This window comes from Equus przewalskii, chromosome 19 (assembly GCF_037783145.1).
Source record: "Equus przewalskii isolate Varuska chromosome 19, EquPr2, whole genome shotgun sequence".
Lineage (NCBI taxonomy): Eukaryota > Metazoa > Chordata > Mammalia > Perissodactyla > Equidae > Equus > Equus przewalskii.
In genome coordinates this window covers 29,957,020-29,982,490 of record NC_091849.1, presented here as the reverse complement: position 1 = coordinate 29,982,490, position 25,471 = coordinate 29,957,020, and the positions used below count along the sequence as shown (strand labels likewise).

Below are 25,471 nucleotides of genomic sequence, written 5' to 3'. Positions count from 1 at the left end.
ATTTTATTCTCTGAATGTGATATCAGACTCTTCTGTGTACCTGATAACCAATATTCAATTATACTATAATCGCTCCAGACCTTTTAAGTGGCAGTTAGAAATTTAAACCTAGGTTAAATGCAATTGCATGTAGTGCTTTTAATGCAGGTAATTAGCCAAAGTGACAATCAGATAGAGAGCCCCTGCCTGTTATTAGCCACCTTCAGACATGCACAGGCAACATCAGCTGAAGACAACTTTGTCTCTGTGGTGGCACCCTACAGGAATCTTCCAAAACTCCAATTTCAAAGATGTGAAAAAATGAGCCCTTTAGAATCCAGGAGCTGATGGATATTCTTGTCAAAGGATACTTGAGAATTTTGCCTTGAAAGTACTTCCTGAGCCAAACCAGTCAAGGATGCTCAATCAAAAACCACTTTATCAAGTGGAGGATTTTAGCATCAGACTTCCCAGACTGCAGTCAGCGGAGCACTGCTCTCTGTTTAGCAAAAAGAAGAAGAGCTGCTCTTTCCTTTATCCTTTTCTGCTACAAATATAACTTGGTTTTCCCAGCAAGCCTGGATAAAGTCAGACAAAAAGATAGCTTTTAAAGTTATTATAAAATAGTAAATGTCAGCCTTTTCCTAGGCTTTGATATCTGAGTGAGCAAACCGTCACGATTGTGCCCCTTGACTTCGAAATCTTATAAACTCCAGAGATTATTCAGACCTTGTGAAGAGGATTCAGCATTCCAGTGAGAGATTTTAAAGCCCCTTACCACGTTTCACCAAACACACAAGCAGTGCCACCCTCAGGGATGTGGTATAGCTTTGCTTCTTCCATGTAATATGTTCAGCATTTTTAATTCAACTTTTAAGAATCCTCAGGATTTGAAAACTCTGAGGGAATGAAAACTTTCCTTCTGGCTGATAGACATCTACCCTTAGCTTAGTTGAATGGATGCTGACAAAAAGTTATTATGGTTTCCTGACTAACATTCCTCTTTGTAAGTCCTCCTTGGAATAACAGATATCTCACGTGTCAATAAAATGGTGATAACTAGACCATGTTTACATGTCATGGAAGAGCATTTCTTTCCCTCACCAGGAAATGCTATGAAAGATATGATACATTATGGGATTTGTGGGGTAAGGGACAGAAGCAGCATATAGTCAATGGAGATTACTGATTCTCAGGAGAAGAGAGTTTCCTGGTTGATGTTGAGTTAAGGAGACAGTCCTGCGTGAAGTGTAGCCTGAAAGTCCAGTAGACAGATATCCACGTTTTCCTGCTTTATTACTGACTTGGTCAGCTACTCGTTGTCCACATACAGAGTCGTGCAATTCATGTTGAATGCTAAAAAGTGAATGGAATGTCTCTAAAGCCTTTACTATATACAATTGCTAGTGCATATTATCCTGTATGAAGACACCTGAATTCCCATAGGGGTGCTGGGCATTTCATCAGAATCTAGAGAACAGGGGGCACATGAGCTCCTTTAGAATTGGAGTATCCGCCATGGCCCTTAGCCTCACATGTTTGAATGCTGTGTTCCTGGATTTCCTCCTGAATGTGGTCTTCTTGGAGATGGAAGCAAAATTTTGGGCTATAGGATTTCAAAGGAAAGGAGTCAGAGAAAGTCCTACCCTGGAATCAGGACCACTTTTAAGATGGAGACTCAGACCAAGGAAGATATAGAAGCTAAATTTAGGGTTAAATTTGGAGGATATAAAGAAGGTAAGATTTTAAAATGTTACTTTTGAGACACGGCCAATTGCACAGTGTGATTCCAGAATCTCAGTGTTGACATCACTCTTGAGCCTAAACTGCCAGTTCTCCAATGGAATGTCATCTCTTCCCCCTCCCAATGCCACCTCTGCTAGGGCACCTCCACATGCCATGTGAAGCATCTCCCTAGAGGGAAACTTTCTGTGCACAGTTGCACCTGGAGACCCCTCTGCACTGCACCTGTGCTCACATGTTCTGTGACCAGCTTCTTCCCCAGAGGACTGTGGGCTCCCTCCCGGGATCTCCAGAGCCCAGCACCAGTGAGGCTTATTGTGCACTTTATTTTCATCTTTATCATATAATACTATTGTAAAATAGTACTACCAAGCTTACAGTAAACTGTAAACTCTCCCAGACAGAGATGATTTGCTGCCCCACCCCTCTTCACTTGGGACTACTATTCCTTATAAGAAGCCACTTTTAATGCTGTAAGCAGTTTCTTCTGTACCTATCTCCATGTTTCTTTTTCAAACTATTTTTATTTTGGAAGTTTTCAAATACACAAAAGTAGGGAGAATTGTATAATGAACCCTCATTACTCATCTTCAGCTTCAACAGTTATCAACATTTTATCCTCATGTTTCATCTATTCCTCCCACTCATCTTTCCTGGAGTATATTAAAGGCAAATCCTATACATATAATTTCATAGTTATATACATATATATATATATGTGCATCTCTCACTAAGGATTTAAAAAAATATAAGAACCATGCCATTATCACACCTGATAAAATTATGAATAATTGGCTAGTTTCACTTAATACTTAGTGCATATTCAAATGTCTTTTGGTATATCTTTTTCAGTTGGTTTTCTGAAGTAGGAACCACACAAGGTCCACATGTTGCATTTGTTGTTATGTCTCTTTAAGTATCTTTTCTTCTACAACATACCACCCACCCCACCTTACTTTCTTTTTAAGGGTTAAATTTGTTGGAGAAACAGGTCACTTGTCCTGTAGAATGTTTCACATTCTGAATTTGGCTAACCTATTTCTCATGGTGGTGTTAACTTGTTTCTCTATCTTGTGAGTCTCCTGAAACCCATGAAAAATATTCTACTGTTGATGCATATTCATACTTTAACATGTATGTCTTTTCTGCCTTTCACGTTACCAATTTTCCATTCATGTCCTGCTAAGGACACAGTCACTGCACATTCAGAGACCTCTGGAGGCGGCAGTGATGCTATCATTCATTATATTCTGCCTCAAGCTTCTGCCCTACTTGGCACAGTGAATATAGAAGAGCTTCAGAACCAGATACACTCTGTGCCTGGAACAACCCTCCCCTAGGGCTTCGGGGAAGTCCTTTAGCTCCCCATCACCTTTGCAGGTGATGCTGGACATTGATTATTCCCTTGAATCTGTGAGTTCCACACTGTTGCCATCACTGCTGGACCAAAAGTGTGGGAAGGATGGAAAGAAGGAGGAGGAAAAAGCCTGGGACTCTGTGTTGTTGACACCTTCCCAACTTGCATGAGGTGGCTTCCTCCAGCTATAACCATTCTTCGCTTTTATACTCCCTCTGAGTCCGGTCCTCCTAAAACCAAAAAAAGCTCCTTCTCCTTAAAACCCATCATATTTCCTGCTGGCAGCTGGAATACCTGCTGTTTTGCAGTTATGTTCCCACTCAAATGTAAAACAGTCTGATGCTGCTCACTTTTCAGTGCTCAGGTTGTAATGCTATTCATGCCCATTTGTTACATCAGGATGGAGATTAGTCCATGGTGTAGTCGGGGTCAGAACAATCCTAGAGAAATCCTTCAGTATATAACTCAAATGTGATTCAAAGGGACACAGCACACAAGTCACAGTGCCACATGTTGCACGTGTAAAACCTATCAGGGAACATTCATAAGCAGAGTAGGATTGGAACACACTGACGTCCACATTCTCATTGTCCCATGGAGGGATGCGCCTAGGCTGGCACAGTGGACTGTATTCCCATGACCAACATTCCAGGAGTGAGGATGCCCCAAAATGCTCTGTGTATTACTGGGACAGCAAGAGAGGACATCTGTGCTACTGTGATACAATAGCAGGTCCCTGGTCAAGGATCTGAGCTTGTTAGAAAGTGGCAGTCCCTGGAGCTCAGTGGCTGGCATCAGCGTGTTCTTCTGAAGAGCAGATTCAGACCTGCTGACCCAGCTCCCTACTCTGCTAACAAGAGTGGAAGAGAAGGAGAATCTAGCTCTGAATCTCCTCAGCACATTTCCAGGTTCTGGCTATAACTGTTTACCAGGCTCTCCAACCCCTACAAAGACCCTCTCAAGCATTTCCAAGAGGACCAAGTGGTTATTTCCACAGTTACCTCCTCATTTTCCATTTTTGTCTCCAATATATAGCCACAACCTATTGATGTTCTTCTGGACAATATACCTTTTATGCTTTGTTGTTGCTAAACAAGCAAAACAGTTTATTCAATCCATTCTCAATGAAAAAGTTTTATGTTGTTTTTCCTGATAAGGGCTTCCAACTCTGCCACGTTTAACCTTTCCTTCACTGGATAGTGGGTTCCATAAAAATTAGCTGGCTATATTGTATGATTTTATATTTAATTTATGTTACTAGTACAGTCTCATTGCAGTATTAAAAAATTAATCCTGTTAAAACTTTAATCCCAAATTTGAAATGAAAATATGAATCTTGATGTCTTAGTTGGCTTGGTCTGCCATAAGAAAATACCATGGATGAGGTTGCTTAAACAACAGAAATTTATTTTCTCACAGTTCTGGAGGCTGGAAAGTCCAAAGTCAAGGAAGATTCATTCCTGGCGAGAGCTCACCTCCTGGCTTGCAGACGGCCACCTTCTCTGTGACCCCTCACATGATGGACAGAGGGAGCAGCCCCCTGGCATCTCTTTTTCTAAGAGCTCTAATCCCACCTGAAGGCCTCACCCTTATGACCTCATTTAACCCTAAGTAACTCCCAAAGACCTCATTTCCAAAAACCATCATATTTGGAGGTTAGGTCTTCAACATACTAATTTGGGGGACACAAACATTCAGCCCATAACACTAGCCTTCTCTTCTCTCTGAGATAAGTTAGTGTTCTGACCCTGGCTGTTGGTATAAGAGCGTATATTAATTAGGGTAACATGGTAGTTATAACAAATAAACCCCCAAATTTCAGTGTTTCAACATAATAGAATATTATTTTGGCCTATAAGCTGCTCAATGTGGTCCTAACTGAGCAGTGTGTTGGGCGGTTGGGAGGCAGCACTATCTGCTCCACACAGTCATTCAGGGATTCAGGCTGACAGAGTTGGTACCACGTTCATTATGTGGCTCCTAAGGTTGCTGTGGTCATCTTCATCCAGAAGAAGGAAGAGTGAAGAGCATAGAAGAGCAATTTTGTGGATCTCATTGACTAATAAATCTTCATTACAGATATTACAAATAATAACACTTTTCCATGTTTTTTTGCTATACCAAAATTTTGATTACAGATGGTCAGGTTTTTCAGTCTTTTACTTTACGATTTCTAGATTTGGGTTACGTTTAGAAAGGCTTTTGCTATCATAAAATTATGAAATATTTACTTTGAATTTTCTAGGTGAAGGGGAAGGAGAGAAGAGGGCAGAGGTGGAGGGGAGGAGAAAAGTGAAAGTGAAGGAGGAGGGACAGAAATATGGGGAGAGGAGAAGAGAAGGATGATTTAGTGTTCCAGCATGTGGAGCTTTTGTTTTCTAACTTAAAGAGCTCCAGAATTCGTAGGCCAAGACCTATGTGCTTTGTAGAGCCCTCAAGGAGTCTGGTTCTTCAAAATTGTCTATTTTATAACCAGCAGCTTCCATGAGCTGAAGGCAGTTCTCTGGAGAATGGGGCAGCTGTGTGTTTTTAGCCATAACACAGATAGCAGCTGAGGCATGAGTGTACTAAATCTTGGTGGGGTACCAAAAGATTCTGCTACAGTCCATCCTTTGCACTAATCAGTTCCACTTTCTTCTTACATTACTTACTCCATGGGGGCACAGCTTCTCCAGAATTCTAGAGGGTCATAATTTGTAGAAAACTGAGCAAAGGGGAACTAGGACTGTTAGTGGAATGAAGAAGCCCTTGCTCCAGTTCGTTCCAAGGCAGCAACACATCGACTTTTCTATCGTCATTCTAGATTCTCCTAAATCCCATCCCTGAGGAGTCCGAGTCCTGGTTTCCAGTATTTTACCACCTGTGGTTTCCAACCTGCACACTTACAGCAGAAAATGGAGGTGGGCATACCAAGCAAAGCCCTCGTGGATCACCTGAATGCCAAACACATCCCCCTTGACTCCCCTCATGTTCCTTATAGTGATCAGCATGAATTACCGCTGCCCATATAGTAATTCCTTCTGTTGTCCACTGGTCTGCTGGCATGAGAAGCCCTAAGAGAACAGGTGGCAGCCACAGCTCTAAGTTTAATGGGACTCTTACTGTGCTCCCTGATGGAAGCACCCTCCTCTGGGAGCCTGAACTTCTAGAGCAGTAGAGCCTGTTGAGGGGATGAGAGGCACAAAGACCCCAAGTGATTACTGGGAGTGATGGTGAGTAGAGTCACTCCTGTTCCACACCTGGTTGTAAGACCTACTTATTCTATCCTTTAAGGTCACAGCATCATATAACGGCTGTTGGTTTAAACCTTTGTGTATACTTCGTCCTGCAGGATAGTGCCCATCCTTGCAGGGTGTCACCTTCAGCCTGGTTCCACAGCTGCACTTTCAAGAGGCCCTTCCACTGCTCTGTCAGCTGGGAGCTTCTGTATGGTGTGTTATGGGGTAGGACCAGTGGCTCTCATGGTCATGTGCCCACTGCCACATTGCCTCTGTTGTAAAATGGTTTCCTTAGTCTGGGGCACGGTTATGTGTGGTCCCATATTAGAAGATCATACCTGTGCGAGTGCTTGGGTAGTGGTTCTGAATGAGACACTGTGGGAAGGAAGGGCAAACCCATAGCTGGAATACACGTTAATCTATATTAAGATAAATCTTTGATTTTTCAAGGGTAGAAGAATAACAGTTATCAACTTGCCACCAAATAGCAGGTTGGCCTCCACCATGTTGGTCCTGTATTAGAATTTATTTGTTTCTGGAAAGTCACACATCCATTTTAGCAGTAACTATATCAGCCATGGTGAGAGGGACCCCATGCTGTCAGACCCATGCATAGTCACCCTCATTGCCACCACACATACTCCTTTCATGAGCCTGTTGTGCAAGCTCTGTGGTGGTAATGACAAAGGCTGGTTAATGTCCACCAGCTGAGTCATCCTGTGTGTATGCGTCTCTTGTATAGTGGATTATTTCTGGTGGGCATTAACACTTGATATAAAAGATCCTAACACATTGTGTCTACTATATGCTTCTTCCCTAGATATCCTTGTCCCTGATCCTCCCATCTTGCCCCTTCTAGGACCCTGATCAACCAGATAAGCCATTGCCATTGCCTGTGAGTTTGTGCATATTCTTGCCTTGGGCCACTTTTGTCTCTGCACTAAGTGGATGAATAGGAGCAGCACCTGAAGTTCTGCCCATTGGAAGGAAGTTCCCTCAAGATTGTCTTCGGCCATCCATGAATGGGGCTATAGTGCAGCAGCCATTCACTTTTGGCTCACCAATATAGTGAGCTTACACACTTGTGAGCCAAGCTCGTCTTTTCTCTGTCAGCTGGTCATTGCAACTCCCCATTAGGTCTTCGTAAGAGCTGAGGAAAATGTAAAGATATAACAGTGGTAGTTGACATGGGATCCGAGCCACTTGTTATGCAACTAGTTTGTGGTAGATATTTTCTGCTTTGTGTGCATAAGTCTGTCTCACAACTACTTAAGTCTGCTGTTATAGTGCAAAAGCACCTATAGATGATGCCTAAATGGACAGATATATCTGTGTTCCACAACAACTTTATTACAAAAACAGGCAGTGGGCTGCATTTGACCCATAGGCTGTAGTTTGCTGACCCCTGTGCTAATCCAATCCTGCATGCATCACTTCCATTTTAGAGTGGATTGCTGCTAGAGTCTGACAGTACCCTGATCGTGAAAGGAAAACGTGGGCAATGATCCTTTGATGTCCCATGATCATATTCTCCATATCTCCCAGGACCCAGCCCCTTTTTGACACACCTGAGTTCTTCTAGTTGTGGCATGTGGGACACCGCCTCAGCATGGCTTGATGAGCAGTGCCATGTCTGTGCCTAGGATTGGAACCAGCAAAACCCTGGGCCGCCAAAGTGGAGCTCCTCTCATTGTGGAACGGGGATGTGCCACCTTCCTGGCACATGGACGCCTTCATTAACCTGGAAGCTCATCCAATCTTGTTGTCCAAAAAGAGGCTGCTCTTTTCATATAAATGGAATCAAACAATCCATTTGATCCTTTGTTTCTGGTTTTTTAAAATGGAGCTTAATGTATTCAAGGTTCATCCACGTGTAGCATGCATCTGTATTTCATTCCTTTTTATTGCCAAATAATATTCCCCTGCATGAATGCTACTTATATCTATTCATTCATCAATTGATGAACATTTGTTTCTACTTTTTAGCTATTATTAATAATGCTGCTGTGAATATTATGTACAAGTTTTTGTGTGTACATACATTTTCATTTCTCTTGGGTAAATACCTAGGAATGGACTTGCTGAGTCATTTAGTAACACCATGTTCAAACTTTGAGGAACTGCCAGACTCTCTTCAAAGTGGTAGCACCATTTTATATTCCTACCCATCCAATTTCTCCATAATCTCACAGCACTTATTAATATTGGTCTTATTTATTTATTTTTTTTTTGAGGAAGACTAGCTCTGAGCTAACTACTGCCAATCCTCCTTTTTTGCTGAGGAAGACTGGCTCTGAGCTAAGATTCATGCCCATCTTCCTCTACTTTATATGTGGGACACCTACCACAGCATGGCTTTTGCCAAGTGGTGCCATGTCTGCACCCGGGACCCAAACTGGTGAACCCTGCGCCGCCGAGAAGCGGAACACGTGCACTTAACCACTGTGCCACCAGGCCAGCCCCTAATATTGGTCTTTTTTATTCTAGCTGTCCTAGGAAGCATGAAGTGGTAGCTCATTGTATTTTTGATTTGCATTTCCCTAAGGACTAATGAGGTGAAGCATCTTTTCAGGTGCCTATGGCCATTTGTATATCTCCCATGGATAAATATCTATCAAACATTTGCTAATTTTTAAACTGGGTTATTTTTTCTCAATTTTTGAGTTGGAAGGGTTCTTTATATCTTCTAGAGACTAGTTGCTTAGATATAAGATTTGCAAATATTTTCTCCCAGTCTGGAGCTATATTTTTACTCTTTTGAGGGTGTCCTTTAAAGCACAAACGCTTTAAATTTGATGAAGTCCAATTAAACTATTTGTTCCTTTGTTACATGTATTTTGGGTGTCATATTTAAGAAACCATTGCTTAGTCCAAGGTCACGAAGATCTATGTATATATTGCTTTCTAAACGTTTTATATATTTAGCATTTATATCTAGGTCTTTGATCTACCTTGAGACAATTTTTTCATATGGTGGGAGGCAAGGGTCCAACTTCATCCTTTTACATGTGGTTACACAATTATATCAGCAGATTAGCCTTTCCTCATTGAGTTGTCTCGGCGCTCCTGTTGAAATTCAACTGACCGTAAATGTGAGGGTTGATTTCTGACCTTTTAATTCTATTCTGTTGATCTATATGTCCGTCCTCATGCTGGTAATACAGTGTAATGATTACACTTTGAATGCATTGAATGCAGAAAGATAAAATTCTCTTTTTCTTGCACCATTGCTCTGGCTAGAACCTCTAGCACAATGCTGAATAGAAGTGCTGAGAATGGACATCCTTGTCTTAGGAGGAAACCAGCAGTATGAGTCCTTAAAGTTTGCTTTTCTTTGTCAAGAGTGTTTTATCCAGTCCCTTGAATTTCCACATGAATTTTAAGATCAACTTATCTGTTTCTGCAAAGAAACTAGCTGGGATTTTTATAGAGATTGCACTGAATCTGTAGATCAGTTTGGAGATATAACCATCTTAGCAGAACTTTTCATCATCCCATATTGAAACTGTATTTCCAATAAACATAAGTGTCAATTCACCCTGTCCTCAGACCAACTAACCACCAGGCATATAGGGATATCATAGCACCTGAGAAGATGTTCAACATCATTAATCAGTCAGGAAATGGATACCAAAGCCATAATGAGGCACCACTTCACATCCATTAGGAAGGGGTGTGTGTGTGTGTGTGTGTGTTGTGTGTATATATACAGACACACACTTATGCGTGCATTTGCTGGCATTTGTATACCTTATGTGGAGAAATATCTATTCAATTCTTTTGCCCATTTTAAAATAGTGTTGTTTTTGTCATTGAGTCATTAGATTTCTTTATATACTCTGGATATTAATCAGATATGTGATTGGCAAATATTTTCTTCCATCCTGTGGTTGCTTTTTTTTGTTGATATGGTCCTTTGATATACAGAAGTTTTTAATTTTTTTTTTTTTTTTGTAGAAAGAGATTCGTCCTGAGCTAACATCTGTCACCAATCTTTCTCTTTTTATTTTTGCTTGAGGAAGATTAGCCCCAGGCTAACATCTGTTGCCAACCTTCCTCTACTTTGTTTGTGTGTTGCCGCCACAGCATGGCCCCTGACAAGTGGTAAAGGTCTGCGCTCAGGAACCAAACCGGAACCTAACCACTAGGCAATGGGGCCAGCCCAGAAGCCTTGAATTTTGATGAACTCTCATTAGCCTACTTTTTCTTTTGTTGCCCATGCCTTTGGTCTCATGTCAGAGAAGTCACTGCCAAATCCAATGTCACGAAGATTTTCCCCTATGTTTTATTCTAAGACTTTTATAGTTTTAGCTCTTATGTTTACATCTTTGATCCATTTTATAATAATGTTTGTATATGGTGTAAGGTAAGTGTCTAGCTTCATTATTTTGCATGTGGCTATCTAGTTTTCCCAGCATCACCTGTTGAAAAGACTATTCTTTCCTCCATCGAATGGTCTTGGCACCTTTGTTGAAAGTCAGTTGACCATAGACACATGGTTTTATTTTTGGACTCTTACTTCTATTCTATTGATCTATATGTCTACCCAGATGCCAGTACCACAGTGTGTTGAGTACTGTTGCTTTGTTCGCCTTTAATAAGTTTGGCTATTGTAGGTCCCTTGAATTCCCATCAGAATTTAGAATCAGTTTGTCAATTCCTAGAAAGAAGTCAGTTAGGTATTTGATTGTGTTGAATCTATAGATCAGTTTGGGGAGTACTGCCATTCTAACAACATTAAGTCTTCTAACCCATGAACATAGTAGGTGTTCTTTAATTTTTTTCACCAATGTTGTGTAGTTTTCAGAGCTTAAGTTTTGCACTTCTTGTATTAAACGTGTTCCTAATATTTTTTTAAAATGCTATTGTAAGTGGAACATTTTCTTAATCTCATTCTTAGATTGTTTACTGTTTATTGTATAGAAATATGATTGACTTTTGTATATTGACCTCATATCCTACAACCTTGCTGAACTTCTTTATTAGTTCTAATAGCTTTTTGGTGGATTCCTTAGGATTTTCTATGTACGAGATCATGTCATCTGTGAATAGAGGTGGTTTTACTTCTTCATTTACATTTTGAATGCATTGAATGCAGAAAGATAAAATTCTCTTTTTCTTACACAATTGGTCTGGCTAGAACCTCTAGCACAATGCTGAATAGAAGGCTGAGAGTGGACATCCTTGTCTTATCATTGATTTAGGAGGAAAACAATCATTCCTTCGCCATTAAATATGATGTTAGCCTTAGGGTTTTCATAAATGCCCTTAATCAGATTGAGGAAAATCTCTTCTATCACTGTTTGTTGAGTGTTTTTTTAATCACGAAATGGTGTCAGATTTTATCAAAGGCTTTTTCTCCATCTATTGAGATAAGCATGTGCTTTTTATTATATTAATGTTATATTACATTAATTGATTTTTTTGAATGTTAAACCAACCTTGCATTCCTAGAATACATTCTACTTAGCTATGGTATATAATTCTTTTTATATGTGCTGGATTTGATTTGCTATACTTTGTTGAGGATTTGAGTCCATATTCATAAGAGATAATTGGCCTGTAGTTTTCTTTTCTTGGGATATCATTGTCTGGTTTTGGTATCTGAATAAATCTGGCCTCAGGTTTATTCAGAAATGATGTGGTATTGTTCCTCCCTGAAAGACTTTATAAAGAATTGTTTTTAATTCTTCTTTAAATATGTGGTAGAATTCACCAGTGAGGACATTTGGGCCTAGGCTTTTTTGTGGGTCATTTTGGTAACTGATTCAATCTTTTGACTTGTTATACATATATTCAGATGGTCTACTTCTCCAATCAGTTTTAGTAGTTTGTATCTATGAATTTGCCTATTTTATCAAAGTTATCTAATTTTTGGCATATAATTGTTCATAGTATTCTTTTATATTCTCTTCATTTCTGTATAGTCAGTCATAATGTCTTTTCTTTCATTGCTGAGCCTAGAAATTTGAGTCTTCTCTTTCTGTTTCTTTTTGCTTTTGCTGAGGAAGATCCACCCTGAGCTAACATCTGTCACCAATCTTCCCCTTTTTGCTTGCGGAAGATTAGCCCTGAGCTAACATCTGTTGCCAATCTTCCTCTGCTTTTATGTGGGTCGCTCCCACAGCATGGCTGCTGACAAGTGGTGTAGGCCCATGCCCAGGAACTGAACCCGGGCTGCCGAAGTGGAGTGTGCCGGACTTAACCACTAGACCTGGTGCCAGCTCCTGTTTTTTTTTAAACGAATGCAGTTGAAGTTTTGTCAGTTTTGTTGATTTTCAAAGGACCAAATTTGAGTTGCTGAATTTTATATATTGTTTCCCTATTCTTTTTTCTCTGTTTCATTAATTTTCACTCTAATCTTTACTTTTCCCTTCCTTCTGCTTGCTTTTGGTTTGGTTTGGTCCTCTTTTCCTTTTGAGTTAAGGTAGAAGGTTAGGTGATTGAAGTGTGATGTTTCTTTTTTAATGTAGGCATTACAGCTGTAAATCTCTCTTATTCTTTTAGCAGCATCCCATAAATTTTGGTATGCTACGTCTTCATTTTCTTTTTTTTTTATTTGTTTATTTTCTAATGTACTTCATACTTCGAATTCCATGTAGATTACATCATGTTCATCACCCAAAAACTAACTATAGTCCATCCCCTCACATGTGAGCTTAATCACCCCATTTGCCCCCCTCCTTCCCCCTTCCCCTATGGTAACTACCAATCCAATCTCCAATGCTATGTGTTTGTTGTTGTTTTTATCTTCTACTTATGAGTGAGATCATATGGTATTTGACTTTCTCCCTCTGACTTATTTCACTCAGCATAATACCCTCAAGGTCCATCCATGTTGTCACAAATGGTCAGATTTCATTTCTTATGGCTGAATAGTAGTCCATCATGTATAAATACCACATCTTCTTTATCCATTTGGCCCTTGATGGGTACCTAGGTTGGTTCCAAGTCTTGGCTATTGTGTATAATGCTGCAATGAACATAGGGGTGCAAGTATCTTTATGCCTTTGCATTTTCAAGTTCTTTGGATAAACACCCAGCAGTGGGATAGCTGGATCATATGCTAGATCTATCTTTAACTTTCTGAGGATACTTCATTTTCATTAATCTAAAAGTATTTTCCAATTTCCATTTTGATATCTTCTTTGATCCACTGGTTATGCAGAAGTGTGTTATCTGATTTCCACGTTTGTGAGTTTCTCAAATTTCTTTGAGTAATTGGTTGATTTCCAACTTCATGTCACTCTGATAAAAGAACAGCTTTTGTATTATTTCTATCCTTTTAAATTCATTAAGATTTGTCATATGGCCTAGCATATGGTTTATCCTGAGGAATGCTCCATGTGCATTTGAGAAGAATGTATATTTTGCTATGATTGGAATGGAGTGTTCCATAAATGTCTGTTAGGTTTATACTGTTGGTTTATAGTATCGTTCAAGTTTTCTTTTTCTTTGTTGATCTTCCACATAGCTGTTGTATTCATATTGAAGTCTCCAACTATTATCGTTGTGTCATTTATTTCTCTCAATTTCCATCAGTTTTGTTTTCATGTATTTGGTGCTTAGTTATTAGGTGCATATATGTCAATAATTGTTTTATCTTTCTGGTGGATTGACTAGAAATATAAAATTATAAAATGTCTCTATTTATCTTACTTGCATTTTTTAAAAAGTCTCTTTCATCTAATATGAGTGTAGCTAGTCCAGCTTTCTTAGGGTTGCCATTTGCCTGAGGCATCTTTTACATCCTTGTAATTTTCATCCATTTGTAATCGAGTCTCAGGTGTGTCTACTGTATACAGGATACTTGTATCTTGTCTTGTTTTCAGTCTAACAATCTGTGTTTTGATCTACTTGTTTAAGCCATTAAAATATAATGTTATTATGTATACAGTGGATTTATGATGCTATTTTATTTTTACTTTCTGTGTGTTCTCAAGTTTTCCCACTTCCTTTTTTACTGACTCCTTTCTATTAAATGGATATTTTCTACTGTAATATTTTAATTAATTAATAACTTTCACTATATTTTTGAGTTATTTTCTTAGTAGTTACTCTAGAGTTTACCATATACTTATCAAAACTCACTTCAGTTTATACTAACTTAATTTCAGTGAGATATACAAACATAACTTTCTGTAGCTCTATTTCTATTTCTTCCTTTTGGGCTGTTTTGTTATACACATCGTATCTAAATATGTTACAAACCCAACAATACACTGTGATAATTACTACTTAGCATAATTTTGGAGAGTTTGTTTTGCTATGTCATCAAAGTTACTAATCTTTTCTTCTGCAATAGCAAATCTATCTTTAATCTCATCTTGCATTCAGAGTGTTTTTCAACTTAGACATTTTCATCCCTACAATTTTGATTTTGGTCTTTTATATACTTTGATGTCTCCTCTGTAACTTTTTGAACAGAAGGAATACATTTACAATAACTTCTTTAAAGTCATTTACTGCTAATGTTAGCATCTGTGTCAGTTCTAGGTTAGTTTAAATTAATTAATTTTCTCTGCCTTATGTGTTGTATTTTCTCTGCATGCTTGGTTATGTTTTATTTGTTGCCAGACATGATTTTACTTCATTAGGTTCTAGATGTTTATGCATTCCACAAATAATCGTCAGCTTTTAGTTCTGGGATACATTGAGTTATTTGCAATTTCTTGGATCCTTTTGGGTCATGCTTTTAACATTTGTTAGCAAAACAGGACAATGTTTGGAGCAGGGCAGATTATTCCCAACTACTGACACAAGACCCTTCTGAATACTCTACCCAGCAAATTGTAAGGTTTTCCAGTCTGGTTGGTGGGAACAGGCACTATTTCCAATTCTGTGGAGCACTAAGTACTATTCCTTGTAGTCTTTCTAGATTATTCTTTCCTTGTCTTTGGATAGTTTCCTTACATGCATGCACTGATGAGCTGAAGACTTGAGGGGAACCCTTTGCAGACCTCCAATGCTTTTTCTGTTCAGCTCTCCTTTCTCTGTGCCTTCACCTTTGATTCTGGCTCTGCTGGTCTCCCCAATCAAAATTCTGTCCCGTTCACTCAGTGACACTCCTGGCCCAGATTTTCAGGGAGGGGATGTCCCTTATGTTCCCCACGTGAGTAAGCTCTGGGCATAATTTCTTGTCTATTACAGCTCATGAGCCTGAGAAAACCACAGCTACCATTTTTCCAAACATATTCCATATGCCCTAAGGATAAAAACAACTTTTCTCTCTGGATTACTTGCCTACATTTATATATTGGCCTGAATGATTATTCTCTTGATTGTTCTACTATAATTTAGCATGTTTTTCATATTTTATTGACGATTTTTAGTTCTTTTTAGTGCAAGAGGCAGCCTTAAAACCTAGCCTACCTTATTACTGGAAATGGAATCCCCATTAACTGCTTTTTCATATGCTATTTATCTGGCTCCAGGGTACATTCTAGAATACAAGTCATCTAAACCAGTGCTACTTAGTGTGGTCTGTGAGCCACTGCTGGCCTGTGAGGTGTTTGTTATCAACTCACGGTAAGATAGGTACAGACTTTGAAAGTGAGTGTAAGCAGGTAAACCTCTACCTTGCCTTGCCCCAGTAACTGTCAAAGAAAAAAAGGAGCATTTACATTACATCACTGGATCTGCTGAAACAGTTTGATTCTTAGCTCTTCATGGACCAAAGATTGAGTAGCATGGTATCTACACTAGGATGGTTTTTAGACTTTTGTTGGGGTCCATAAATACTGATAAATGTTATACATACTCTCCCAAGAAATATGTGCATATACAAACAAGTATAAATGTTAATATAAATGTCTAGTGTGTGTATATATATATATATACATCCTGTGAAGTCTTATAGATCTTGGTTTTGTAATTCAAGCAGGAGACAAAGGCAGGGATAAGACATTTTGAGTAATCACTTCATCATCCCACAATGCCACTCTACTCATTTGTGAGTATAAACTACAGTAGACAAAGCTAGACCCAGAACAGACTATCAAGCGAATAAGTTGAAAGATGTCATTGATTAGTCACTCATTATCCAACCGAAATCTGAGTGCCTACAGTGTACCAGATCAAGTTCTGGTCTCAGATCACTGCTCTAAAAATTGAAATTTGTCATTCTTTTCCCATCCCTCACCCCTAACCTCCACACTTAGAACCTGGACCATCTGCCCACGTTAGAATTCCACACTTAAAGAGTCTTGGTTTGAGGCTGAGCCTCATTTCCCTCCACAGGATAGGTGCAAAACCCACTTTCCCAAACATTCTTGCACTTGGAAATGGCATGAGGCTCTACCACCTGGGTGACCACATGCTGGACTCTGACTCAGGATGTGGTGACACAGAGAAGCTGAGACTGTGCAGAATGCTTTTGGCAAAGGTGGTAGGAGTGGCAATAGTGTCATCCAGTTGCCAGGAGCAGCAGAGACAGCAGTGCAACCACAAGATCCCGTGTCCAGCATCAGGAGAGTCAGCAGTATGAACAGCGGCGTCTGCGCTCAGCAGCAGCAGCAGTGATTCCTATGTGGGATCCAAGGCCCCAAGACTTCTCTCCTATAACTGTCTGTATTCATTTATGTTTTAATTAGAACAATTTGGAACCTGTTGCTCTCACCAAGAAGTGATGCAAATCCACCTAGGGAATAGTTCGAGAGCAAGGATTCAGAGATATTTTTAGTTTTATTGAGATATAATTGACATATAACATTGTGTACAATAGAGATGTTGATTTGATAACCTATTGATTTGATACATTTATATACCTCAAAATGATTAACAGCATAGTGTTAACTAAATGATATCTGTAGCATGTCACATAATTACCACTTCTTTTTTACGGTGAGAACATTAGAGAACTCTCTTAGCAACTCAGACTTTCTTTTGCTGAGCTGGTAACTACTTCCAAAATCTTCCACCTGGCTATACCCCATGGTATGGAAAACAACATATATCTCTCAGAATATGTCTTGCCTTTTTTGTCTCAGGAAAAAACATTTAACGTGATCTTAAGACCCCTCCCTGCCATGAATGATACCTGATCGTTGGCATTACTGGGTCCCAATCTGGCTGAGTACTAGGACTGCTTGTGGGCTTGCTACCAAAAAACTCAGTCCTTTCCCCAGACCCACCATCTCAGAATATTGGGCACAGAGCCCAAGAATCACATATTTAGCTAGCCCTACCTCTGAGGCTGATGCACAGCTATGCTGGAATCCTGGTCTACGTTCTTGCTAATAACGTGTGATCTGAAGACCAGCAGCATCAGTAACAAACTGCTTACACATCCAGAATCTCATGCTCTACTCCAGACAGTCTAGATTTTAATGAGATGTCCAGGGGATTCTTGTGCACAGGAAAGTTTGGGACTGCTTGGTTTCTTTACCTTCTAGGCACAGAGGCGGTAATGTGTAGCCTGCTCTGGGTGTGTGGTCTGACTGGGGATCAAGGGTTCAGTCCTTGTTCCTTTCTCTTCTACAGTCATCAAACCCTTGTGACCTCATTGGCTCGCAAGGCTCTAAGTATCATTTCTATGGTGTTATCTCCCAACTCTATTTCTCCAGTCCAGACATTTCTCTACTCAGACTCACATATCCAATTGCTAAAACTAACCTCACTTGCATCTAATAGATGACTCTGTTTCAACTTTCCTAATTGGATGATTACGATGCCATTTCTTCTAGAGTCATTTCCATTTCCACTGAAGACACTCTATATTTCCACTTGTGCAGTCTGAAATTTGGGGTGTCCTCTTTGAGTCCTCTTTTTCATAACCCAGATTTAATCCATTAGAAAATTCTGGAAAGCCCATCTTCAGAATGTATCCAGAATCCAAATGCTTCCTATTATTTTCCCTGCTCACACCCCAGACAAAGCAAGTAACATCTCTAGCCTGGAACACGGCACTGGTTTCCTACAGTTTTCTCCACTGGCTGCTCTCTGTTCACCTCTTGACTCCGCACAGCACCAGAGTGATGCTTCTCAAGTCACAATAGGTTGACCTTCTGTTCATCTTCCTCAACAAGAGGTTAAAACCTTCCAACATCCTCTAGACCTACATGGTCTGGCCACATGTCTATCTCATCTCAATATTCTCTGCTCCAGCCACACCGGCCTCCTCGCTTTTCCCAGAACACACAGACACACTCCTGCTCTAATGCATTTGCACTGGAGGTTCCCCTGCCTGCAAACGACTTCCTGAGACATCCCTGTGCACAAATCACGCCCTTCAAGTCTTTACTCAAGGTCACCTTCCCAATGAGGCCCACATTGACCATCCTAGTAAAACAGCCATCCTTCTTGTTCCCACAAACTTATACTATGAGTTGCCTTTCTCAAAGCACTTACAACTTCTCACATAAACACTTCCCGTATTTACTATGCTTACAGCATACAGTCTGCCCCTCCCCACTGGAACACATGCTCCCCAAGGCCGGAAATTTTTGCCTGTTTTTAGTTCACTGAAGTTTTCTAGGTACAGAAAGAATTTCTCATATATATGGGAAACAGCAATCATCAGTTGAATGAATGATGAGTGTACAGTACCTCCGTATTCTAGAGACAGTATCTTTATTAATGTAACGTCAGGTCACACGCTGTTTTGTGGCAGCTACAGCACAACCTCCTCTCACACTGACAGGAATGTGGCCTGTACTTTTCTCACAAGTGCTGCTCTCCCCTCTCTCCCTCCCACAGCCGCCCTCCTGCACACTCACACACACAACTATATTTCTCTCCTTAGAAAGGACAATCTTAGGCTATGGGTCCTATTTTCCAAGTAACTATGAATCTAAAGTACACTCAAATTTATAAATGCATCAGTTTGGATCAGAGCCAGCACTAGGATGACTAGAGCTAAGGGCAAAGAGATGGGGCAGGCTGCAGAGAAGATAGAAACCCAACAGGAATTTATCTAAGATAAGAAACTATCAGATCCCTCCTCTGTTGTAATTCTAGAATCTGCTTCTTTTAAAAGGAGAAAAGGTAGAAAGAAAAATCCAGGAAACAACCTTAGAAAGAGGGTAAGAGTTGGATGAGTCTGAAAATTTCTCTCTTAATACCAAAGAATCTCCTGTGTGCAGTGGCCACCCTGGACCTCGTGGGGACAATGACAGGCCAAACGACTCCTGCTGCTGTCAGATATGGGGGACACCCAGAGGAGAATGAGACCAGAACTTGAAACGTGAAAAGGGAGTTAACAATAAAAAAAACCCTCCAAAACCCAAATATAAACAAACAAAATGCAAGGCCTGAGGGCTGGGCCCTGGCCTGTGTCTAGACTGACCTGGCCACATGAAGCCCTCACTGCCAATGGTCCTGGAGACAGGACAAGGTCCAGGTGATGTCCTCATCCCTGTGATCACAGGTCCTGGTGGAACAAGGTTCTACTGAAGGGACCAGAACAACAGAGCAGCAGAGATGACAGCCAAGGAATGATAACGCCAAAGCCCACTGAGCACTGGCCCCGAGCCCAAGCACTGAACAGTGAGTGGACCCAGGCCCCATCCATGCTCGACTCCTCTCAGCCTTCTCCTGTCCCCACCTGCGACAGACTCAGCACAGCAAACATATGAATTCTGGAAGGTTCTCAGTGCTTCCATTAATTTCTTCTCACAGTTTAGGAAATTTCTCCTTTAATTAACACATCAATCACTTTTGACAAGAATTAGGAAAGACAAATTCATATCTAGATTCATATTTTAAATAAGGAAACAAGTCATTACCACTCAAAGAAACATGAAGTTAAGACAGGGATGGAGATGGCCCAGCCCCACCTGTGCTGCAACAGGGCAGTGGATCCAGGAAAGAACAAAGGTCCGTGTGGGCAGGGGTCATCCTGGTGGGCAGGGGTGGATCAATCTCCCCACTTCTTCACATTATGCTAACAGGAACACAGACCCATTCAATTACCAGTGCAGAAAGAGAAGTCAGGGTTCTTGAAGTCACAAAGAGGAAGTGTGAACAAATCTTGCATCACTCAGTCCCCCACAAGGAAGCTGTCTCACACTGTGAAAGAGAATAATCATAAACAAATTCAGGTCAGCATATAAGTGCTAACATTCTCAACAGCCCACCACATGCACAGTGTCCCAATCAAAGAATCCCCATAACTCAGTCGTGTCCCCTCTCCCCAACCAACCCTTCCCAATTCAGGCCCTCCAGGGTCTCACCTTTAGGATCCATGAGAGACACATCAGAGCCCTGGGCACTGTCACTGCCTGGGTAGGACAAAATAGGATGGGGTCAGAGCCCACAGGAGATGAGACTAAAGGAGGAACTATGGGCTGGGTGAGATCCCCCCATGGGCTCCGTCTACACATCTGAAGGGTCTCAGGGATCAATTCCCTACAGAAACTTACTTGCAGCCTGAGCACAGCCCCCTCTTTTTTCACCCATGGGAAGAAAACAGGGAGAAGGCTGAGCCATGAGATCCTAGAGCAACCCCCAAGACCTGGACCACAGGGAAGTTTCCAGAACCATGACTGAAGACCCATGGCAGGATGGGGAAACACGAAGAAAGGAGATGTGTGAAGACTGGATCAAATGCCCTCCTGGAGGTCTGTCCTCAGCAGGGACCCTCCCCTCTGACCTTCGACTGCTGGGAATCAGGTCCCCAGCCCAGAATTATCCAGGTGAAAAAATCTTTCTGTCATTTTCACCAGTGCTTTAATAAGAGTGTTACCAATCAGCTCCAGAGTGGCAAATACATGTGTGTGGATGGTACTTCCCATTAACAAGGCAGGGCAACCTCTACCTGGGGCTTGAAATCCGTCAGTGGGAGAAGAAAATTCAGATTCTCCATCCCCTTCCCTACCAGAACGCTTCTTCCTCCAGATCACAGCTCCAGCTACTGCAGCGCCAGTGACCACAAAGAGACCCAGGCCAGCAATGACGCCCACGATGATGGTGGCCTCAGGAGGCGGCTCTGAGAAGGGAAGGGAAGCTGAGGGGCTCTGACCTCAGTCTTGATCCTGACCTTGCTGAAGGTCTCCAGAAGGGCTCCTGATTTCCCTGAGAAGAGGCTCTGAGCCCACGGCTCCCTCCTTACCCCATCTCAGGGTGAGGGGCTCAGGCAGCCCCTTGTGCTGCACATGGCACATGTAGCTCTGCTCCTCCCCAGAAGGTACCACCACAGCCGCCCACTTCTGGAAGGTCCCATCCCCTGCAGGCCTGGTCTCCACAAGCTCCATGTCCTGGGTCAGGTCCTCCCCGTCACGCTGCCAGGTCAGGGTGATCTCCGCAGGGTAGAAGTCCAGGGCCCAGCATCTCAGGGTGACCTCATGGTCAGAGATGGGGTGGTGGGTCACATGTGTCTTCGGGGCGCCTGAGGAGAAGGATCAGAAAATTCAAGAACTTCACATCTACTTTGGGCCACTGAAGCAGCGCTCATGTGGCCATCCTGAGAATGGACAGGAGAACCGGTTTCGAAGGAGGAAACAGAAAACCCAGACACCAGATTGGACATGGGGATCTGGGACAATCTCCTATTCCTTGGAAAGTTCTAGAATCAGAGTGAGCACCGAGGGTAGGAGGCTCCACGTCTCAAAGGAGGAGAACACAGACTTCTGGTCCTGATCTGGGTGGAGAATAAATGACTCAAAAAACTGGAGCCAGGCCTGCAAAGATGTTCTCAGGCCGATAACAAGGCCTTGAGAAAGTCATGGTTCACAAGATGCCAGGGTCAGAGGGAACCAATGACGGCGATTTCAGGGATGGTCTCCCCTCCTATTCCTGAAGAAACTGGATTCCTTAACTGTCCTTTAGAGAAGGGCGGGCCCTCTGGGCAAGTCTTTAGTACAGAACATGAAAACCTGGGTGGATTCCTCTCTTTTCTGAGGGACGGTATTCTGACAGTGATCCCATTTCCTCCCTCTTTGTAGGAAGCCAGCCCGGCCCCAGTGGAGATCAGGAGACCCCGCGGCCCCTCGTACCCGCGCGCTGCAGCGTCTCCTTCCCGTTCTCCAGGTGTCTCAGGAGCCACTTCACGCACCTGCCTTCCAGGTAGTTCCTTTCTCGCTCCGCCTCACCTTCCACCTCCCACTTGCGCCGGGTGATCTGCGCCGCCGCGTCCGCCGCGGTCCAGGAGCGCAGGTCCTCGTTCAGGGCGAGGTAATCGGCGCCGTCGTAGGCGGACTGTCTGTACCCGCGGAGGAGACGCCCGTCCGGCCCCGCGTCGCAGCCATACAACACCTGGAGGGTGTGAGACCCTGACCCCGCCCCGAGGTCAGCTCCGCCCACTTGGCCCAGCGTCCCCCCACCCCCTCCAGATTAAACCTAAAGTGAAAATGGAACCGCGGAAAAGTCCCCGCCGGCTCTTCGCGGGTCGGGGGTCGGGCGGGTCCCGCAGCCTCGGGGGGAATCTCGGACCCGGAGACTCGGGGAGACCCCGGCCCGTCCGTGGGGATGGGTGGGGGGCGTGATCTGGATCCGGGCTCGCGTCGCTCACCAGCCTCGCTCTGGTTGTATAAGCCGCGCAGGATGTTCAGGTTCACTCGGAAAGTCTGTGCTACGTCCTTGGCGAGCAGCGTCTGCTCTTCCCAATACTCCGGCCCCACCTGCTCCATCCAAGGCGCCCGCGGCTCCATCCTCGGACTCGCGGCGTCGCTGTCGAACCGCTCGAACTGCGTGTCGTCCACGTAGCCGACGGCGATGAAGCGGGGCTCCCCGCGGCCGGGCCGGGACACGCCGGTGAGGAAATACCTCAGGGAGTGGGAGCCTGGGGGCGGGGAGGGACTGAGACCCGGGACCCGGCCCAATCCTCCTCCCGGCGCGGGTCCCCGGGTCCGAGGGTGATGGGGCCGGGAGGGGGATGGGGGTAAGGGATCGTGAGACTGAAAAGGGGCGGTGGATGGAGAAGCGCGGGGACTTGGGTGGGAAAAGGAGGGGGCAGGAGAAGGGAGGGGTCAGGACAGGGGCAGGGCCGAGGCGGGGGTCTGGGCCTGGGTCTGTGGAGATGCGCCTTCCCCTGGGGTCCTGAGTCCCCGCCGCGCGGTTCCCTCGCTCCGCCCCCCGCAGAGGCTGTTTCCTTCTGACCCCGCACTCACCCGCCCAGGTCTCGGTCAGGGTCAGGGCCCCCGAGAGCAGCAGGAGGAGGGTTCGAGGCGCCATGACCGGGATCCTCGCCATCTGGGGAGAATCTGAGCCCCGGCTGATCAGTGCGGTTGTAAAAACCCGGAACGGCGGAAACGCTGATGGGCTTCCCTAGAAACCGGACACGCAATGGGAGTGAGAACTGGGGCCGCGTCATGAGTCTCCAGCAGGAGGACCTGACACAGGTTGTGAGAAGCAGAAGTGAAACTCCCCAACACGGCTTTCCCGCCCCAGACTCCGCCCTCGGGCCTCAGACCCTGAGAGCCACGCCTGGGGACCTGGGACTCTGCCCTGACCCGTCTCCTCCCGCACCGAGAGCTCTTTGTCACACCGTCTCCCTGAGTCCTGGCCCAGGTGCTGTTTGAGTCAACAATTCTCAGGCACTTTAGTTTCAGGATATCCATACAGTCTTCAAATTAGTGAGGACCCCAAGGATAATTTTATGTTGGTTATATGTATCAATATTTACCATACTAGGAATAAAAATTTTAAAATATTTTTTATTACTTAGAATAATATTCATAACCCACTGCAAGTTAACAGAAAGAATGTTTTTATGAAAAATTGCTGTTTCCCCAAATAAACAAGGTAGTGAGAAGAGTGGATCTTTTTACATCTTACATTTTTGAAAGACTCTTTCTTGTCTGTCTCATTAGAAGACCACTGGATCTTCATATTTGCTCTGCATTTAGTTTGTTATTTTGGTTGAAGTATATGAAAAAAATACAGCCTTACACAACTATGTAGGAGTAGTATTTTTAATAACCTTTTCACAGCATTGTGGATATTCACCTTTGATACTGAAATAAAACTACACTACTGGTAGTTTCTCAAAGGTTATTTGCAAAGTGGAACCTGAAACAGTATCATTGAATATTTCCTATTCTGTTAGATTAAAATCCACAGACCTAGTTTGCATATTGAATAACTCTTGTACTAACGTATGATTTTTAAAGTAATCCATTGTTTCACTAAGTTCCCTCGTTGATGCATTTAACTAAAAATTATCAAAATATCACATTTGTTAATATTACCGCAGATCCCAACAGAAAAGTTTGTCAGTACTGGGAAGCTGTCAAGCTTACATGGTTGGACACAAGTTTTCCAAAATTCTAGTTTTCTCTTGACTGCTTACGTTTTATCAAGGCAATAAGTACTGTCAGTTGTTAACTGTCAGGGGATTTTCTTGAAGGGAGAAGCTCATGTTCATTTTGAAAGAGTGCGTGCCAAATAACCACGTCTAATCATAGTTTCTGTCATTCATTCTTTCAAGTAAAACTGGTGTTCCATAAAAAAAGTCTAGCTTGGCTCACACAAATTATTTTCCTTGGGACATAGTACTTGGGAATGTAGCAGAAGGGTTTTATGTGTACTTCTCACGTCAACATATAAGATATTTTTAAAATGTGGATTTAAGAACAACGATTTGGTAAGGACAATTTTTAATGCTTCAGGACATTTTAAAGTGAAAGTGTTTTGTTCGTGGTTTTTTTTCTGCAAGTGGTGTCCCTTTGGAACTGGGAACGGTTTGTGCCTGAAGGCGCTAGACCCACTGACAACCTATTTTGGTTTCGCTATACACCAGCTTACTATGTATTCCTATCTCAAACAGAAATCTGTTGTATCTCTAAGAGAAATAACATTGGCCCTTTCATTTCACATGGGTCTAATGCATCTCACCTGATGCCCACAAAATATGAAGAGCAGTACTGTCTGACAGAATGTTCTGTGATGAAGGAATTGTTCTGTATCTGCACTGTCCAATATGGTAGCCAGTAGCTACATATGGCTACTCAGCACTTGAAATGTGGCTACTGTGCTGAGCAGTTGAATTTTTAATTTTATTTACTTTAAATTTAAATAACCGTATGTGGCTAGTAGCTACCATATTGAATAGTGAATATCTGGAATGTTTTTAGTTTTGTTTCCTCCACCCAAAAAGATACTGTGTGACTCATAGGTTGATGTAGACTAAAATTATCTTCATATAGGTGTCATGGAATTGTCCATGTGGGTCTTAGACATATGCTTAAAATACAGCGTGCCCAAGATGTTGAATTAACATGTATTTTAACAACTAGAG

The 25,471-nt window shown here is 42.6% G+C and overlaps 1 protein-coding gene across 4 annotated transcripts in view; it reads right to left on the bottom strand.

Moving 5' to 3' along the window:
- The window catches only part of LOC103545664 (saoe class I histocompatibility antigen, A alpha chain-like), a 198,402-nt gene extending 173,730 nt beyond the window's left edge, over positions 1-24,672 (bottom strand). Inside the window, exons 1-9 of one of the 4 annotated variants that reach the window (XR_011530004.1) lie at positions 23,343-24,672; positions 22,745-23,014; positions 22,230-22,505; positions 21,347-21,622; positions 21,113-21,223; positions 20,469-20,516; positions 20,209-20,304; positions 19,583-19,666; positions 16,970-19,430 (exon numbers count right to left, since the gene is read on the bottom strand). Coding sequence is in view for 2 of the 4 variants with exons in the window: in XM_070585488.1 (XP_070441589.1) it covers positions 20,300-20,304; positions 20,469-20,516; positions 21,113-21,223; positions 21,347-21,622; positions 22,230-22,505; positions 22,745-23,014; positions 23,343-23,424 (1,068 nt within the window). In the remaining 2 variants the exon portion in view is untranslated. Of the gene's footprint in view, positions 1-16,969; positions 19,431-19,582; positions 19,667-19,914; positions 20,305-20,468; positions 20,517-21,112; positions 21,224-21,346; positions 21,623-22,229; positions 22,506-22,744; positions 23,015-23,342 lie in introns of those variants that run through there. The other 3 variants (XR_011530005.1, XM_070585488.1, XM_070585487.1) reach the window with 3 other exon arrangements.
- Positions 24,673-25,471: the final 799 nt, after the last annotated feature.